Source organism: Neolamprologus multifasciatus, chromosome 8 (assembly GCF_963576455.1).
Source record: "Neolamprologus multifasciatus chromosome 8, fNeoMul1.2, whole genome shotgun sequence".
In the NCBI taxonomy this organism is placed as follows: domain Eukaryota; kingdom Metazoa; phylum Chordata; class Actinopteri; order Cichliformes; family Cichlidae; genus Neolamprologus; species Neolamprologus multifasciatus.
The window spans coordinates 5,741,863-5,762,388 of record NC_140446.1 but is presented as its reverse complement, the minus strand read 5'-3'; the positions used below and the strand labels follow the sequence as shown (position 1 = coordinate 5,762,388).

The following is a 20,526-nucleotide window of genomic DNA, read 5'->3' as shown; positions in this document are numbered from 1 at the left end:
TGTTTCTCGCCGATGCTGTGGGCGAGCATCTATTAAACACATACATCCTACCACGGCAGAAGTACTTCATCATCATCATCGTCCTTACCTTTTAGTGCTACTGTACATCACTGTGAATTCAAACCTCTGAATAAGAAAGTAAAAGCACACTTGGAGACCTCGGAAGGAACACAACAGTAGTGTTCGAGTTTTTCACTGTGATGCCCGAATAAAAAAATTCTGATAGAAAAAACTATCAAGGGGCTGTTTCTTCTAGGGATGCAACGATACCAATTTTTTCAAACCGATACGTTACCAATACTTGGATCTGAGTACTTGCCGATACTGAGTACAAAAACCGATACTTCTACCACACACACACACACACACACACAAATGCAATGAATTGGAAGACAGGTTTTATTTTATTCTCTGCCGATAAAAAATAAAATCGTAATAAAAATGACCACAAAAAAAATTTCAAGTGAAAAATAAGCATTATTATTGTTAAATTATTGCAGAGTCTCCACATTGTATTTTAACAAAATATCACTGAACTATTGGGCACTGTCTCGAGCTTTCAGAATAATAAATAAACACTTCTGTTTGGAATAAAATAAATACAAATTAGGTTTGAGAATAAAATAAACTTTTTAATTATTGCAGAGTGTCCAATTTCAAATCGCGGCTCGAGTATGCTGAGAAGACGGTTCAATCCTATGCTTTCCACGACCGGCATTGGCTGGTCATCCAGAGCGATAAAATGAGTCAGAGTCTCTGTTATTTTAACTGCCCGTGGATTTTCTCTTGACATTTTTCATCGCTTTTCCAAAACCTGAGTTAAAGTTGGCTGTTCTGGTCCACACTGCTGACATTTTGTTTAGCCTAGCTACAGCAGCCTCCAGTTTCTCTTTTTTATCTGGAGCCGCCAGTCTCACTCGCCTAACCCTATGCCTGTTTAGTGTGGGATGTCCCCCTAGTGGCCAATCTAAAAAACTACAACAGAAATGACCAGTCACCCTCTGACTAATGAAATAAGTTAGTATCGGTTCATGGTATCGGTTAACTTTTACGAGTATGAGTACGCACACATTTTACAGTATCGGCCCCGATACCAGTATCGGTATCGGTGCATCCCTAGTTTCTTCACATCATTTAACCTGCAGGGTAAAACAGTCAGTACCTTTCTAATAGGGACAAGTGCTAATAATTCAAATAGGGCCACTAGACTATACCCACACAGTTTCTGTGGTGAACAGTACCGCTACGCAGCCTGTGGCACCTTTAAAGTGGACAATGTGAGTTCACTTTCCAGCATCATATTTTTAGTTTTAGACTTTACTAGAGTAGTTTTGCATGATTCACATAATAAAAAAAAACTAAGTTACTTATGTTACTGTGACCTTTGAAGCCAAACGGTTTTAGCTCTCGTCTCTTTAAAGCTCCCCTCCTGGTAAACTGTAATGGTTTAACCTTTCTACAGCCATGCAGACGAGCACATCAGTGCACCGTGACACCGCTGTATGGTTACAGAGGCAGCAGAGCTCACAATCAACCCCACTTACCCTCTGGTGCTACAGTAAATGAGGTGAAATACTTCTTTTTACACTGGTAATGATAATGCTCTGAGAAGAGCATGTAAGAAGTGAACCCCCATTTGTAATTAGTCTTTAATTAGCAAACAGGATATTCAACAAGGTTTCCAAGTAACTAATAGGGTTAGACTGGGAGGAAGCTGTATTACATGAATTACTTTGGAAAGTCTGCAAACTTTGTTTTAAACTAAAACAAGAAAAAAGTACTATGCATATTTTCCTACTTCAGTCATCCCTTTAAGTTGTGTACTGACACAAAGCTACTCAAATTACTGTGGTCACGCAATTAAACACACAAGATTTTTACTGTTTGGTTTGATCCTAACCGAGCTGCGGTTCTCACAGCAGATACTACAGCGCCAGCTCATCTAAAGTGACAGTATTTGGATTGTTCTCTCTCTGTCCTACTTCACAGTCGTTCCTCTGCTTTAGACTCAGAAAAGGCACAGTTTGTTCTTTTTTCCATACTGCGAGACCAAAAGAGCAAGCAAGGAGACACAGGAAATAGCAGATTTGCAGACATTTCATGCGATATTTACAGTAGCTATGAAGTTGGGAGGGGCGGAGATGATGCACTACAAGTCGCAAATAAATTCAGTGTGGGTGTTTTAAGTGCAGCCCCACACAAACGGGGCTACCGACAAATCTCTGCACTTTGCACATACAGGATCGGGGTGTTGAGATTGTGATCTATCGCACAGTATCACCAAGGAAGCGTCTGATTGGTCCCAAATTCATTCTGCAGCACGACAAAGACCCCAATCATAAAGAAAGAAGACTAAAGGGTCGCGCAACAGATGGTTCGGTCCTCACAGAGTTTCAGATTTCATTAGGAGACGGAAGCGAATCCACAGAAGCTCTCGGTGATTCAAAGAAAAAACGCTGAAAAACCGGTGACGTTAAAGGCAAAGTACACAATAAATATTGATTTAATGTAGTTTTACTTTTTCTATTGATTATACTTCTATTAAAAAAAACTGATAGAGAAAATCTAATGAGGGATATCTTTGAAAGCCCGCTTTTCTTTATTTTTAGCGGTTAAAAATGGATCCAGTGATATACGCTTTTGTGTGTCTGTGTGCGTGCACCAAGGCGTGGTGAGAGCAGTGACTGGCAGTGTCAGTTGGGCTCTGCCTTTTTGGCTCGGTTACAGATTTTAGAGGAGGAGGGGGAAGGCAAGAAGTGGATGGTGGGAAGAAGAGGAAAAAAGACAAAAGAGAGAGAAGAGCACTTGCCAAAGGCACAAAAGTGACAGTTTTCCAAACTGAGGAGCACTCGGCGTCTTTCTGTCAAATTAAAAAAAAAAAAAAAGATAAGAAGAACTTATCTAAAAAGAGAAAATAAAGAAAAGTAGTAAAAGGGAGGTGAGCCAGAGAAATGGGAGGATGCAGGAGGGGAAAGAGGTTTAAATAGGAGTCAGAAGAACCGTCACATAAGATAAAATGTGAGCCCCGCTGTGTTGGCAGGGCAGGCAGCAGCAGGCGGATCCCCGAGCCGCTGCTGTGGCTGTGTTTGGAAGCCAAGCCCAAAATCAATACCGCTGCAGCTCTGTGGCTCTGGCTGCCGGCCCCTCCCAGACGGGCCACCAGCAAAACGCAGGAAAAGGAAGGAGATTTTTCAAGTGTGGCTGAGTCAAGATAAATATTTTGTCTCCGCAAGTTTCCCACCATAACACTTGCCGCTTTTGTTTTATCAAAGTGTGTGCGCATGTGAGAGTGTGTCTGTGTGTGTGAGTGAAATCGGGTGGGGAGGGGCGTTTGAATCCCTGAAGGAGTCTCGGGATTGTTTCTTAGAGGTCCTTACATGACAACATCCAAGCGAGGTGACATTTGAAACTGTAAACACTGATGACACCGGAGGACAATACTACACCGATAGCTGGAGTTGAATCAACAGCTATTACGCAAAGCTAAGTGCAGCTGTGTTTATTGTCCCTTCCCTGAATGCCACTTAAAATCTATTGCTGTAAACTGATTAAATGCTGTGTTTATGTACCGCTGAGAGGGCCCAAGAAGAATTGATCAAACTACCAATTATGGCAAACGTGGCAAAAATCGTTTTGGTCAATGCGCTTTTGTCTGGTGCTTTTTGTTTTAAACAGCCTTCTTTTAAGTGGTGGACGTCCTTGAACTTTTAATAAATGAATTAAGTTAAATTGAAACTAAAATAGCGGTGGGCACAGGGTTGCTCTGTCAGAGGAGGGTTTATTTTTGCCTGGGAACATAATCCTGCAGGCGCAAAAGCCAGTTTCTGGTTCCTTTACAGAAGATGTGAAAATGCAGACGAAGGGAGCGACAAGAAACTGAGGTGGCAGAAGGCTTGTGCACTTTGAGAGAACTGAAAATAGAGTAATGTGCAAAGGAAAAAAGAGAAGCAGTGCATCCAAAATCCTTGCATTCGCTCCTGCTTATCCTTGTCAGGGTCGCAGGGGGCGCTTGAGCCTATCCCAGCTGTCTTAGGGTGAGAGGCAGGGTACACCCTGGATAGGTTGCCAGTCTGTCGCAGGACTAACACACAGACAGAGACAAACAATCGCACTCACATTCACTCCCCTATTCACACCTAATTTAGTGTTTCCATTTAACCTATCCCCACTAACTGCATGTTTGGATTGTGGGAGGAAGCCGGAGTGCCCAGAGAGAACCCACGCAAACACAGGGAGAACATGCAAACTCCACACAGAAAGGCCCCGGCCTGATGGTGGAATTGAACTCAGGCAACAGTGCTGACATCCATGCCACTGTGCAATGTTTGATGCACATATTACCAGTAATGCCAGTAATCCAAAACCTCAGTCTGCAGTCAAAGCTCGTACGAGTTTTTGGTTTAAAGGATGCAACAGTTTGTAACATCATCACAGCCCTGTAAGCACTTATCCTGGCATTTTGGGTGCTCTGCACTTCTTGCAATCTTCTGCCGATTGATTAAAAACAAAGAAACTTTTTCAAGCTGTTTCAGCTTTTCCTTGGTGTAATCTGAGAAGTTCGGAACTCCTGCACTTGATTGTACACTTCTGTGTCCAGCCTGGGGAACTGGAAGGAGCACGACAAGCTGAAATTACACCAAATGTGCCATATGGATAATAAGGACATGAATGGCTCACTAGCGATTCATGCAAAGCTACTCTTGTAAAGTAGCTCTACTGTAAATCTACTATCTATCAAGATGATTTGGTTACCTAGGCTTTGCTTATTGGCTTCATTATTAACATATTATAATCGTCTATGTTTATGCTAGCCCACATGGTTGTAAAATGTGCTGTATGGACACAACACAATGATATTATGGTTGTTAAGGTATCCATTGACTTGCTGAGGGTTGGTCCACTCTCAGAGGAAAATTCTGACAGTGTATATAATTGAATCTCAGACAACCATGCCCCTAAGACAGACATACTGTCATACTTTCCCAGTTCAAATGAACCATGGCAGGTAAAGCATGGCACAAGCAGTCATGCAGGGAGGAAGCCTGCTGGGAGGGGAAACATTTGGACTCAGCCTCGGGAGATATATTTTATTAAATCAGCTATTCTGTAGACTTGGATTTTTATGTTGGCGTTCCTCCCACTCTATCGCTCCCAATCTCTCACCTCCCTTCCTCACTCACTTCTTCCAGCTCAGGGGATTTGGAGCTGTCACACTGACAATGAACTGCATCCAACATGAAAACAGACAAAGCAGAAGGCTTTCGTTTATTGATGACAGGTGCCAAGATGTTTTACTTCTTCTCTTTGCTCTTGACAAATCGAAAGTGTAATGTACACGCGGCAGGAATCAATCTCGTGCTTAACGTCTTTGCAGTCACTCACTCGGTGCTTGCGTACACTGTGGCGAGACTGAGAGTCCTTTTTTATAAAGCAAAAAAGATTCAGAGAATCCAAAAATATATCAAACACCTCCAAACCAAAGTGCTGGAAAAGCAATTTTCAAAATGAATGGTTACCTATATTTGGAGACTGTTTGTTCTCTAAAGTAAAGGGGTACATCTGAAGACGTCAGGCATATTTCAGGTAAGAGAAGTGCTTTTTTTCTTAGGTGCCACTCCAGAGAGTCAATCCATCAGACACTCACCAGTCATGCTCTTCACCGAACATTGGCTGTTCTTCCTCTTCCTTTTTGGGCCATTGAGCCACCTGAGAAATAACAAAGGGACAAAGAGAAACAAGCAAAGAGGAACAATCAACGGCTGTAAATATACAACACTTATTTCTGTAAAGCTGTGTGTATGTAGGTCATAAAGAAAATATATAGCCAGGTATGCCAAACACATCACAGTCGGAGCTGAATCAGACAAATCACATCTGGAGGGGGTTTGGCTCACACTGACGTCACATTGCAGGCAGGTGTCTGGTTGTTCAGCCAGACAGATTATGCGCCCTCAATTGTGATTTTTCAAACTGCACATCAAAGAACTGCAGACGAATGCTTTCTCCGCGAATGGAAAATAAGTAGATCTGATACAATAGCACCGGTTCCCGTTATGCCAACAAAACCAATCAGCAATGTGGCCACATCGTGAGGGGAAGCCAGCAGATATATTATGTTCCATCCGGTGGTCACCAGTTATAAACACAGGTAAGTTCTGTTATATGTCTTTAGACATAAGAAAGAAAGAAAGTGTACTTTATTGATCCCCGTGGGGAAATTCCTCTCTGCATTTAACCCATTCGCTCAGTGAAGCAGTGGGCAGCCATTGGGCGCCCGGGGAGCAGTGTGTAGGGACGGTACCTTGCTCAGGGGTACCTCAGGGTAGCTGTTCAGGGGAATCGAACCCCCGACCTTCCGATCATGGGGCCACCACTCTACCTACTGAGCTATCACTGCCCAGTTTAGATGATAGATGGTAGCTTTGAGCTTGCATTTTGGCAAACACATGGTCAGCACTTCTGTTTATAGAGATTCGTCAGCTTCAAAATCAAGCTAATGAGAATCAATACCAGATGGAAATATCCTTTTCCAAGTAATCCAAGTAAAGTCTCCACGTTAATATCAGCTATAAATGGGCTCCAGGACAGATCTATAAACAACAGATCGAGTGACTGAGAGATAATGTAATCTGTACATTTCATTCAAAACCATATACGGAAAGTAAACTGACTTCTCCATTTGTGTAAACCTTCTCCCTATATCCATTTACCAGCCAAGCATCTGGTACTCAAATCACGCAGAGATATAGGAGCATGATTTGCCACCATAAATTTTAATTTTCAGTTGTAACTGAGCTCTCTAGACCAAAAGTTAAGTCATAAAGTTTATGTCAAAGAAAAAGGCAGCTTTACTTGCAGCAAATTGATGCATTTTGGCAGTAAAAGCTGAATGTGCTCCCAAACTGAATCCAAGTAGCAGGAAAAAGACTTTGTGGGGAATACTAGTAAGGTCCCCAAAACCACGCCAATTACGAGAGCGCTCAAGGGGAAACCCCACAATAGCAGCCGAAAGACAAGAACTGCAAAGAGTGTAGGTGTCAACCATGCGGCCAAAAGCAACACTCATTCACAGCAAGGATGTGCACACACACCTGAAGCCACGCTGACACATATGGAAGGCATGTAAAGCGCAGATGGGAGCTGGCTGCTTGCAGGGGAGTTATGAAAGCAGAGAGAGGTGAGGTAAGGGGGGGTTATGAAAAGCGAGTACAGTATGGGCCGGAGTCAGCGAGTGCTCCCTGCAAGTCTGGGATGTGTTTAGAATCCCGAGAGTCCAGCTCTTTGCTCTCTAACAGCCTCCGGCTCTCCTCCCGCACCAGGACCCTTTAGCGCCAGCTCCAGGAGAGGGAGCAGGACTCCATTACAACCATAAATAAACTGAGCTCCAACTCTGCTGGACTCTAGATCACAACACACAAGCCTCTGAGTTAAATTTGCTCTGTGACAGAGATGTATAAGAGTGTACTCTTTATTAATGGGTGAAAGGATCCTTCCTCTGCTGCTACATTTTATCTTATGGAAGGAGTTTTTAATGAGAGAGTCGCTGCCTTTCTAATGACACACCCAGGGTTCAAATGGCGGTCACGGCAAGCCGTCCCTGATTAGCTACTGCAATAAGACGTCCAAAGACAGGCATCTAGAGAGATGGATAATTGAATAATTTAAATACACTTAACTTAAGCATATGAGTGGATTTGAATAGTAAACTTAAAATGGGACTTTCACTGAACTTCCTATCTCAAGTTGACAAATCATCCCTTTATTAAGTAAAGTTCATGCAAACTGTTGCCCTGTTAGCCATCAACAACAAATAAATAAAAGGTAGGTTAGTCTCCTCCAGACTGTACATGAATAAAGGAGCGTTAGCCACTGTGAAGTCAGCCATTGTTTGCATACTTGAATTCAGAAGTCTCAACTTTAGCTTATTGCTGTTGCCATCTTGGTCTCTAAAGCCATAATTGGACAATAGTTTAAGCTCCAACTTACGCAAAGTCCACCCATAGACTGTAGGGGTGCATTTTACACACTCTCATATCTAAATGAGTTTAACAAATGTATTAGAGCATGTCATAAAAACAAGTATCTTAGAAATCTGCCAAACGTGAATTCATGTTTTTATACCCAGCACACTTTCAAGAACGCAAGAAAATAAGTGTCATCTTAATCAAAAAAATCATCGCTTTTCTATTTTCTAGCCTTTTTGTAAAACAGTAAATCTGAAAACTCACAAATAGCAACAATATTTGTGAACTGTTGCATGAAAAAAATCCAAAAAAGCATCAACACGGACAGTTCAGTGGCTTGATGAGCTTTAAAATCTAGCTGATGCATTTAATAAAGAATAGCTTTAAGCTTTATATAATTTGAACAAATGACTTGCAAAAATATTCAGCCGCCATCCAGATTCCATGACCTGTATGGAGGAAGTTAGCGTTTTAACATGAGAGCGTGGCTTCTGGAGCCTTCTTGCTTCATGAAGCGATAAACTCTCTTAACCTAAATGAACAGAAAACAGAGGTGATTGTGTTTGGTCCCTGTGACCACTGCGACTTTGACCCCTTAGAAATGTATATTAAAAAAAAAACCTTTGCGAGGAACCTAGGAGTGATTTTTGACTCTAACGTTTGATAAACAGATCAATGCTGTAATCAAGTTTCTTTCATCTTCAGCTACTTGCTAAAGTGAAGCCATTTCTCTTTGTTAGAGAATTTGAGAGAGCTATCCATTCCTTCATTTCATCTCGCCTCGACTATTGTAATAGTCTTTACTCTGGTGTGAGCCTGTCATCAGTTAGCCGTCTGCAGCTGGTCCAAAACATGCAGCACGGTTACTAAGTGGCACACACAAGCGAGAACACATATCTCCCATACTGGCATCATTACACTGTCTGCCAGTTAGTTTTCAAATTAATTTTAAGATTTTATTATTTGTTTTTACGGCGTTGCATGGGTTAGCACCCTCATTCCTTTCCGATCTTTTAAATGATTTGATTTGATTTTTGATTTTATTGATTAGCATTCAAATATCTCAATGAATACAGAACAAAGATCTACCACAAAGCAAGAAAGCATGAGACAAGGCTAATCAAAAGGTATTGGTTGAAGCATTTGCTTATTACGCCAACCCTTTTAACAAAAAACATCAAAATTGCCACCTCACATCAGGTCCTCCCCAACACTGGACACTTTCAAAACCTGTCTGAAAACCCACTTTTACTCCATGGCTTTTAAATCAGAATGAGTTTGTATTACTTTTATTGATCTTATCTTTTACTCAAATCTTCTAATTGTTTTTCTTAACTTTTATCATGTCTCCCTATGTTTTTATCTCTTTTGATTATCTTAATTGTACAGCACCTTGGCCAACAGTTGTTTTAAATGTGCCATATAAATAAATTTGACTTTGACTTTGATAAAGCGCTATACTGCCATGATTGCAGCTCTCAGTATGTCTTGTTTACGCAAAGACAAAACAAAAACGTTCTACACTAAATGAGCTCCAGTCATGTTACTCATTGCTTAATGTTTCTGTGGCTATATTGCACATTTTTCTTCTCTGCTCTCTTGGTCAAAAAAAACACAAGTCTGATAAACAACATGTTTTATGTTACTGCTTCTAAATGAGACACAGGCTTTTCTTTTCTCCTGTAAGAGAGCATGTTTTTATGTTTCACACCAGCAAACATTGTCTCCAAATGGGAAACATAACAATATAATTACCTGTCAGGCTCACAAGTTGCTATAATTGTGCATGAATGCCGGCTCAAACTACCCTTCATATTTTAAACTGGTTTTAATTATAGGAGTGTCTTGTTCTCAGCTATGGTTCCCTTTTGCCCTTTTCAGAATACAAATGTGTATTATACTGAGCTCTTGAACAGCCTGTTGAATTAAGACTTGATTTATCATGACTGTTGGGTATCTTCTTTTCAGTGGATTTCAGTGGTCAAAAGCACGGTATAATGTTACTAGCACTGACAACCGTCTCCATTTCTAGCAGTCATGCTGCTCACCTGTGAAGCAACACTTCTACATACAACAACAAATTGATGCAATATGCATATTTTACAAAGTAATACCTAAAGAAATCCGAGAGCCTTTGAACACGGCTGTTGTTTTTCATTCACTTTGTGGGCAAACATGTCAGTTAAAGTGCCAGTAGGATGTGAAAGAAAATAATTCAAGCTGTCACAGCAGCAGAAAGATGCGATGGGGTTTTCACTCACTGCCACTCAAAGGTAAATATCTCTCCCTCTGCCAACTGGCTCCAACATCACTCCACGGAGCTGCTGGAGGCGACAACCATCAGACTGTCAGCTATGTGACAGCTCAGTCTTCCAGTGCAGCAGCATGTTGGTGCAGATGGGAACATCAACAAACGGGATGACATCAGATACTCATTAATCAGGTCTTTGTCACTCCTACAAGGACTATACTTCTATACTACACTAAACACTATCCTATACCTCTGCATTTCTGTACAGAGAGTTTGCACAAATTCTAAGGTGCCACAACAGAAGCTCGGCAACGAGAGCTGAATGAATGATGCAACAAATGGCAGAGTAATGACTAGTGATTCACTGAAAATTATCACAAAATAATAACAAAAACACAGAAACAACAGCTCTTTCTGACCAATTTTAACTAGTGACAGGAAAAAAGGAAATACTTTTCCCTAGCAACCGGTGGTTGCCAGGTGGTTGCTAACTGGTCTCTAGGCCTTTGTGACCAGAGCAGCTAGCTAGCCTTAGCTAGCTAGCCTTAGCTAGCTAGCCTTAGCTAGCTAGCCTTAGCTAGCTAACGTGGACCACTTGAAAAACGGTGAGAAGATGAGGATCAACAGCAGGCGCAAGTGCAGAGAAGCAAACTTTGTATTAAATCAAAATAAGAATTACGTAACCAACAGAGTGAGTTTCTACAAATATGCAAGAGAAGTTTTTAGCCACAGTATAAAGCATGCTATTAGCATCAGCTAAAGCCATGATAAAATAGGCTATAACCCACCCTAACTTCAAATGTAGTCATGATGTCACATCCACATTGTGGTACCACAACGTAGAACTTATTACCAGATGGCAACGCCTAAAATCAAGGCTTTAATATGGGAATCCAGAAGCTAATGGATCATATTACATTGCCTACCTCTGCCTTTTATATACAGTCTATGCAGTAACCTCAGAGGTGTTCTTTGTTCAAAGAGCTCTCATTAAAAAAAGACAGACATTGTGACGAGTGGCCCTGAAAAATAAAATAGCTGTATAATACATAACATAATGGCATAAAATGACTGTATTTAAAAAAGTGGGTTAGTCTGAAAGCTTTTATGGCTGTTTAGATTCACAGTGGCATGTTGCATCTTCATCTGTTATGATGTTTTGTTGCTACAAACAAACAGAAAAGTAGATTTGTTTTTTTTAAAATATATATATAATTATATTGCACAGTTGAGGAAGACGTTGGTCACTTAGCACATAGAAGACCTTCTGTTCATGGGCTTAAACTGAATATATGTTGATGGAATCTGAGTCTCTGCAGGTTGAGGCAGGACAGCGTGTGCTATACGAGCATACCAAGGTAAGTTCAATTCCCAGGTCTTGCTCCGTGGCGAGATACAGATTGCAACACAGTTCTAAATGTGCGAGTCCTGTAGACTGTGGCTCTCGGAAAACTCAATGCACATGCTCATACTCTACATTCTCCGCAGCAAAAACAGTATAAAACCTAAACTGGCGTTCAAGAGCAGCAGATGAATTCCTTGCGGCTCGACGTGTGTGCCGAATGTGGCCGCGTGGTCCAAAACAAATACACAAGAGAAGAAACAAGAGTTTGAGCCAAAAGGATGACACAAACAAACACATAGTGCTGACCTGATGTAGCAGTGGGAATGTAAAATATGCATGGCTGAGGTACAGTTCTAGTTAAAGCCGCAGCTAAAGCTGTGCACGGCCCTCGTGCATGGACGCTGCCTGTTTTTCCCACTCTCCTTCACACTGATATCTCGTCCACTCGTGCTATGTTTAGCCTGCTGACCCACATGGATACTCTCTGCCGCTCCCTCGCCGTTTTATTCCTATCCGTGGAACTACCACCCAGGCTCCTCTTATTGGAACACAGTCAGCTTCTCCACTTGTGACTCTGACAGTGAGCGCGACACAGGTATTACTGGTCTGTCAGGTAACTGACACTGCAGGACTTAATAATAAAGATATAGATACACTGCATAAAAAGCAGCCAACACCAGTCACAGGCAACTACAGTGTAGATCATTAAGGGTAAATATTTCCCCCCGTAAAAAGACAGACAATCTCTGAATACTCTAGCTGTTTATGACATTCAGGCCTTAAATCCTCCCCTCATTAGAGACATATACATTTTTAAAAATAGCATTTATAAAAGGAGCTAAAACAGCTGGTGAGAGCATTTGTTGTTGACTATATTTGGCTGCGGATTAATGCACATCTGGCACTCTAGACCATGTTAATGATGCAACATGTCACAATGAGCCATCAGTCTCCTCTCCCGTGGAACCAGCTCCCAGTTTGGCTGCAGGACAAAGACGTGAAAACCTCTCTACATTTAAACTTTGCTCTTTGATAAAGCTTACAGTTTGAACTGGATCAGGTGACCCTGAATCAACCTTGTGTTATGCTGCTAAACGCCAGCAAATATTTATTTATAGAGCTCTACAGGCGCTCTGTAGATAATCTGTCCTACTAACAGAGCACTCGAAGCGCTTAGCTACTACAAGCCTCATTCGCTCACAATCACACAAGCTTTTTTTAAACCTAAAATTCACAGTGACGGATGCATCAGGGACAACCCAAGGATGGTATCTAGTATCTAGGAGAGATGGGATCGAACCGCTGACATTCCAGTTAGGAGATGACCTGCACCACCTCCTGAGCCACAGCCGTGCCATTACACACACACAGCTTTTCATAACTTTTGTATGTTGTAACCTCAGTTAAAGTTAAAATTTTTCTTTATGTAATCAATACATATTTGTAATATTTTTACCCTCCTAACCACGCTCACTCTTCCTTTTTCACACATTCTGCCGATACTCTGCCTGTGATTGGCTAGAGTTTGTTGCCTTTTTTAATCTAGGTGAACGGAAACTGTCTGCTCTGAAGCTCGTGCATCTTAGACAGAACAACACAAAGATGCTCAAAATAGCCTGGAGAATTATATCCATAACAAACACTCAAAGAGGCCCCCTGTCCTATGTTTAGAGGGCCACAGTCGCCTATTGTTGTGCTTACATGCTGCGGGCCAACAGCTGTGTCTGCCCCGTCCTATACATCCAGAGCTAATGGACACTTTGTTCCCGCCACTCTCTAAATTACAGGCTGAGGAAGAAGGGGATGTAGTATGCCACCGAGTGAAAGCAAGACAACTCCCTCTGATTAAATCCATAACTCTACAGCAACCCAGACATAACCAATAATAAACATGTAGTTAAAAGCTCAAATATAAACAGCTTGAAATGTTCTGAACTGAAACCAAAGAAAAACACTTAGTAGGTATTCGACTACATTTAACTGGATTTTTTTCCATATCCAGATGTGTCTGGTGTGCACTTAAAACATATACACTCTACGTTATAAATATAGAGGTTCAGACTTATTTATGTTGATAATGTGAAGTGAATATTTTTAAAAAAAAAAGAAGAAAGATTTCACTAAAGCTGCAAGTTCGTTTAGCACATTTGACAGGATGAATAAAATTAATCATGCAAACATAGTAGCGCTGAAGTATATTTATTCACACAATTCTCAGTCCAGACTAATGCACACGACAACGCGAATATAGACTGATATTGCACGAATCAAACCAAATCTCACTGAAAGTTTTCACAGTTTCATACTGGGCGTGGTGGTTTTACATGATCATGAGAGAGAAATCCCAGTGCTTTTGCCAGTATGAAGCACTTGTTTTACACGTAACCACGCTAAAGAGATCTGCAGCAGGTATTTGCTGTTATTTCTGTGATCATGATATAATAACTCTAATAGGGATGCAACGATACCAATTTTTTCAAACCGATACGATACTTGGATCTGAGTACTTGCCGATACAGAATACAAAAAACGATACTTCTACCACACACACACACAAATACAATTAATTGGAAGACAGGTTTTATTATATTCCCTGCCGATAAAAAATAAAATCTTAATAAAAATGACCACAAAAAAATTTCAAGTGAAAAATAAGCACTTCTGTTAAATTATTGCAGTCTCCACATTGTAATTTTACAAAATATCACTGAACTATTGGCACTGTCTCGAGCTTTCAGAATAATAAACAAACACTTCTGTTTGGAATAAAATAAATACAAATTAGGTTTGCGAATAAAATAAACTTTTAAATTATTGCAGAGTGTCCATATTGTAAACAAACAAACAAAATAATTATTATTAAATAAATAATAAATAAAATAATAATTAGCTCCCTAGTGGCCAATCTAAAAAACTACAACAGAAATGACAAGCCACCCTCTGATTAATGAAATAAGTTAGTATCGGTTCATGGTATCGGTTAACTTTTTCGAGTATGAGTACACACACATTTTACAGTATTGGCCCCGATACCCGATACCTGTATCGGTATCGGTGCATCCCTAAACTCTAATTTATAATACAAATCGAACAACACAAATGCAGTTCTGCCGTGAAATGTTCACAGCTCTTTAAAGTATCACTGAGATCCTGCAGGGGGACTTTTCTTTTACAAATGCAGAAATAAAACCTGACAGTGTTTCGGACAATTAGTCTGAGGTTTATGCCGACTGACTCACAGATTGACACCCACCCACCTGGCCTTAATGGGTACCCGCCTCTCACATTAGGGGTAATTGTGAAATAAACTCTGGTTTAAGTGCTTTATAAGAGGGTAGACTGCAGGTCACACTGATCTCAAACAAGCGAGGATGATCAAAATACATAAAATCCTCACCAAGTGTCTTTTCCTGTCCAATATCTAATTTAAAATGTTAGGAAGATCTTGCAACATACCACTATTTTTTTATTTTTTTTTATTTATTAGAATCTTATGACTCACTGTGTCCAGCTTCAGGGATATTAGTTGATGTTTATCACATACAAAAACCATACTTTGCTTAATGTGTTCATCCTTTGACATATAATGCCAAAAATGCATCTACTGACATAATTTTTCAGTCCCCAACGAACAAAGGAAGGGGACGTTTAAAGCTATTTTAGCGAATCCCCTATTCACCACAGGTCGCCTACAGTGTCAAAAACATTTGGCAGATTTTTACACTGGATGCTCTTCCTGACACAACCCCCACAAGGATCTGCATCTCCTCCTGGGATCAAACTGGGGATCTTTTGCTTGGTTAGGCTAATGTGTACTAAAGCACTACACTCTGCATCCACAAACAAGGGAACAGGAAGTAATAGTCGTAAAATCCATAGGAAGAGAGCGAATAACAATGCTTTTAACGTGGGCATGGCAGGACATCCTCATGTATAGGGGGAAGGAAAAGCTGAATGTTGTTTATGTGCTCAGTTCCACCAAAGACGCTGTTGTGGGAAAATCTGACCAACACGGAGACTTTGGCAGTGAGGAAACAAACCTTCACTCGTTCTTCACCTTCAATCAAAGGCTCATTAAAGTACACTGTATTTCACCAGATTCAATCAAATGTAACAATTTTACTTATGTAACAAAATTACAGGGAAAATTTTACATTCAAGTCAGAAATTTGGGCGGATTTGGAAAAAGAAGCACAAAACATGCTTGAAGATCAAAATATGCAGATTGAGTGACACAGATGGCGTAAAAATTCACTTCAGGTTTATTTATCTAAATAACACCAACAATCACCTCAAGGCGCTTTATACTATATGATAAAGACCCTGCAGTGTTCTGGAGAAAACCCCAACAATCAAACCATTTTCCTTCCCAGCAGGACCAGCCTCGGGGAGGGGCAGCCGTGCCCGGTTTGGGGGTGGGGGCGACAGGAAACAGCTACAACATGTAGACGACTGTCTGCAAAGCTCTGCAACCAATGCATAACCATGAAATCCCTTAAAGCAGTCCACTATGCACTGCACATGGCTGATAATATCACTCTGCTCCCTGTTTTCCTCCTGCCTGGCAGCTCCATCATCAACATCCTTGGTCTAGTATATCCACTCTCCCTCCTCTCAACATGTCAGCCTTGTCTCGCTAACTTTGTCTCCAAACTGCTCTGCCCGAACTGTCTCTTTCACACTCATTGATAATCATTTCATCTTCAGCTCCGGCTCTACCTCCTGTCTTTTTGTCAGCGCCACTGTCTCCAAACCATACATCATAGCAGCCCTTTCACTCTTGCTCCTATCCCCAGTTTTTCACCTTCATCTTTCAGTTAAATGTCCCATGACTTTACATTTTATGTACTACGTTCAGATGCAAGAGAGCAGACATAACCGGAAACAAAAATCACGTGCTTCGATGAGGATCGTCCCACTTTTTCAAATAAGCGACAATTGGAATAAAACGTAGTGTGCAAAAATGAAACAAACAAACAAAGAAATTGTGCAGCGCAGAGAGCCGAACAATCACAGCTGGTTTTATTTTTACCATAACACTATGCGGCTTGAATATAGCATCATCAAAATGTGCGAGACCATCCAGGGAGGGGACGCTCTGCAGGGATACTTCTATGTCACAAACGTTTTCGCGCGCCATTCCTCTTCTCGTGTTTGTTTTGCATCTTCCAAGCAACAGTGACGCCATAAATCGCGGCTGTCAGTTACAAATTCTAAACAAAGTTTTAAAAAAAATCTGAATGAGAACGTCTGGCAGTGACCGGTTCCGAAGAATTCAGACTAGAATCTTTACACGCCGCACGGCGTTATCTGCTGAATGTAAACACCAGCTGAGCCCAACTGGAACAGATCTGGTGGGACTGCTCCTCATCAGCCAGCACCTCCAAGCTGCATTCATAATCGGCCTGACAGTCGTTAAGTCCATCTCTAGGTTTACATACGGCATATGATTTGGAGAAAGAGCACATATTCTCCATGTGTGTCAATGTGATTGTTTTCCTTTGCAGGACAGGTGTCCTCCATTCGTCTCTACGTGTAGAAATTAAGAACAGCAGGTCTGTTTGAGGCTTAAGTGCGTTCCCTGACACAAATCCAACAGCACGACGCAATTACTGCGAGCCACCTTATGTTATTTACAGTTGAGAGGAGCACTTAATACTTATTGTACACGGAGAAAGCCAACGATTCCACATGCAGACGAGCACCACCAGCCGAGAGCTGCGATAGTCTCTCGTGCATGATGGATGGGAAGATCTCGCATAAGTGCAAAGGATAAAAACAGGCCTCGCGCCTCGCGAACAAAGTTTCCTGGATACAAGAGACTACACAACACTTGTATGGTGCAAGCCTTTACCACTGTTAATGCAACACAGTGCAAGCAGTCTTGCGTCAGCTACGGTGACATGTTCAGAGGAGTGATGCAAGGAAGAATCCGGCGTGTGCAGGAATTTGTGCATCTTAATATGTTAATAGGAGCACGAAGCAAAACAGCATCAAAAGCGAGTGGCGAGAATGAAATTTAGTGCGTAGAATGTATATTTGTATGGATTTATTTATAGAAAAAATCAGCTGAACAAGGCTGATGACATATCAATCAATCTTTAGGAGGAGGGCGTATTCTCTGTCTGCCTTCTGGTATCCAAAACACCTCTTTAAAGGACCGGATCAGATCACAACAACTGGTTGACAACACGCAGAAGGGAGGGGTAGAGGTTTAATAAAATCCACTGTCATGCTGAGCGCACTACCGATATCCACTCTAAGCAGAAACCACTCCGGTCTGTAGCCTCGGGAGTTGAATTCATCGTCCTTTTAATTATCCCTGACGTGCAGAGTGCTGCAGCCAGCAGGTACAGGTGTAAACAGAGATACACTCAGTTATTACACCCGCACATGTGAAATGAAGCAAGATGTCTTCTGCCACGCCGACTTTCTGTTTCCCCCGGCAGCAGAGCTGTTAATCTCCTGACAGGTGTCCGTGTTATCTTAGGAATCCGTCGGCCTCTGACGGCGCGGAACAGGCAGCCAGTCCCTCCACACGGTAACTAAAACATGACCTTACATTTTACATAAATTTGACTGCGGAGACGAAAGACTGAAAAAGTTCCGGTGTTTAAATTCAAACACTGCATGTTAATGCAGTCCAGTGTTGCCTTCAAATGCTCGCGTTATCTTCGGACTGCTCAGCCTGTAAATGGTATATACCACATGGTGTAAATACAACTACTCATTTAAGACAACAAGACGACAAACCTGTAAGGAAGGGTCTTTTTCGACATCATTTAATCCAAACATTTCATGTTTTTGTGACAGTTTTATCCAAAATATATACATTTTTTATTATATTAACTTAGAGTTCACCCTGAAAATCAAATGTAAGACATGCATGTGTAACCCAGAGTAAAATCTGTTTCCTGCACTTATTCCTGCCATTGAATGCATCGCAGGTACATGACTCCAACCACATGACTTTGCTCAGCCAATCGGACGGCATGTGGGTCATAGTAAGCCTGTCCCGGCTTCCTCCTGTCAGATGCGTGGAGGCAAGCCAGGTGACCGGCTATGAAAAAGGATGGCGAGCCAATGAACGGCTAGGAGCAGGACTCATTCTGCAATTGAAGCTTCCACTGGTTGGGTAGGAAGCTATCAAAGACGACGCTCTGTCCCCATTTTCCAAATACACTGATTTCCACACTCATACACACCATTCCCCCCATTTATGGACAATAGCGCTTGGACATCTCTCATGGACATTCAGATAAAACTCATGGACTTCAGTGTGGATCAGTGTTTTTGATGTTAACATGTGTTGTTTATGGGGAACTGTTTTCTATATTGCTTGGTATAAGCCAGAAGAATTTGCTTAGTTGTTTTGTGCACCCTCACTGGGTTTTTGATTAATTGAATAGCTGCAGCAGGAGTGATTATTTAAGTTTTCCTTTTCTTTTCTTGTTATTTTTCTTTGGGGTTTGGTTAAATACATGGTACCTGCAAAAGCATTTTGTGTTGTGTGTATTTATTAATTACTGCCCATCAGCTCCAGTAGCATTCCTAAATCTTCTGATTAATAATAACCATAATATTTCACTCAATACCTAGCCTGTATTGATTCATTGGCGCTTCATCAGTGTTACACAGAGAAGTGGTGTGAGAGAAGAAGATACTCGTTGAAGGTAGATGATCTACTGTGGTGAGCCCTAAAGGGAGCAACCAAAAGCTGAAAGTGCTATTTATCCATCGGTTCAAATACAACAGGACTGTGAGCAGGTTTATGTAGGACCTACTTCCTTTCTACCGAACTACCCCCATCAACTGCATCGCTGTGCCAAACGAGCTACCCGTGACCTCATGCTCGTGACCGCGTGGCAGGATGTAAACACTAATGGGAACCCACTCAGCTGAGCTGTAATTAGCTGGCTGCACGCTTTAATTGGCGGATGTAGACAGACAGTTCCGACATGAAACTGCACACACATATCTAGGTCATGATTTGCGGAAAGAGGTGTTGCTATAGATTTTTTTCAAGTGCACTTCTTAAGATTCTGACCACCAGCTAGTTTCCATTAGATTCAAGACAAGCTGAAGCCGATATCTCCCGCTACATGCCAGAGGAGAAACACGTATACTTGATTTAAGGGTGAAACGTCTGTTTAAGTAAACTCGCAGAGTTCTGCTGTGTTAAAATTGCTCATTTAAGAACTTATTGGCAACCAAAAAGAATATAAAATAAAGACCTGATGTGATTAAACAGAAGCTTTCGTGAAGCTTTCAACACTTATTTTGTGAAACCACAAAACCAACCTGTCATTACACCTTCAAATAACTGTGAAGGCGACGCGTCCTTACCTTTATTTCACAGTTCAAATGAAAGGAAATCGTGGCGCTTTCTAAATTAAAGACTTGTTTCAAACCCAAAGCAGCCTGATATACAGCGATAACTATTTCCTTTACCCAGAGGCCTCTTCCATACAGAGGGGCCCCTTCCTCTAGCAGTATGAGAAAACAGTCCATTCCACTAATATTATGTTTTCATTAATGAGAAGGGGCTTAAAAAGCGCCATGTTTGTTTGCATTTAGGCTAGACTGGCTCAGTCTGAAGAAGCTGAGCGACGGCGGGAACGTCAGGGTCAGGAGCAGCTGAAGGTCTAGTTTCTCAGAAACAATTCAGACAAGAGGAAAAGGGCGAGAGGGAGAGAGGGGCGAGTGGTACGGAGGAAAAAAGAGAACACGACGATGCTTAGCTTATCTTGAAAAATGAATACTGCCTTATCAGAAAACCTCTTTTCTACAGCACTGTGAAAAAAATCATGCCTGCTTCAGTAAAGATACGACCTACAGTAGGAAAGCTAAAGGTAGAGAAGGAGATGGGATGGCTATAAAGGAACTGGAACGACTACTGCTTACTTTTAACAGCCATTATGAAACAATGATGCAATTTCAAACAATAAATACATAATTCAAACTCA

The 20,526-nt window shown here is 41.4% G+C and overlaps 1 protein-coding gene and 1 long non-coding RNA gene across 8 annotated transcripts in view; both read right to left on the bottom strand.

Moving 5' to 3' along the window:
• The window catches only part of thrab (thyroid hormone receptor alpha b), a 240,256-nt gene that overhangs the window by 42,893 nt on the left and 176,837 nt on the right, over nucleotides 1-20,526 (bottom strand). For 6 of the 7 annotated variants that reach the window (XM_085169644.1, XM_085169641.1, XM_085169643.1 and 3 more), the window contains one exon: nucleotides 5,645-5,706. In XM_085169644.1, coding sequence (XP_085025770.1) covers nucleotides 5,645-5,706 — 62 coding nt within the window. Of the gene's footprint in view, nucleotides 1-5,644; nucleotides 5,707-11,866; nucleotides 20,522-20,526 lie in introns of those variants that run through there. The other variant, XM_085169646.1, reaches the window with a different exon arrangement.
• LOC146512312 (uncharacterized) lies at nucleotides 6,447-11,860 on the bottom strand. Its single transcript, XR_014875622.1, has 2 exons — nucleotides 10,802-11,860; nucleotides 6,447-10,759 (listed from the first exon to the last, which is right to left on the bottom strand). It is a non-coding gene; the product is annotated as an uncharacterized LOC146512312 (long non-coding RNA).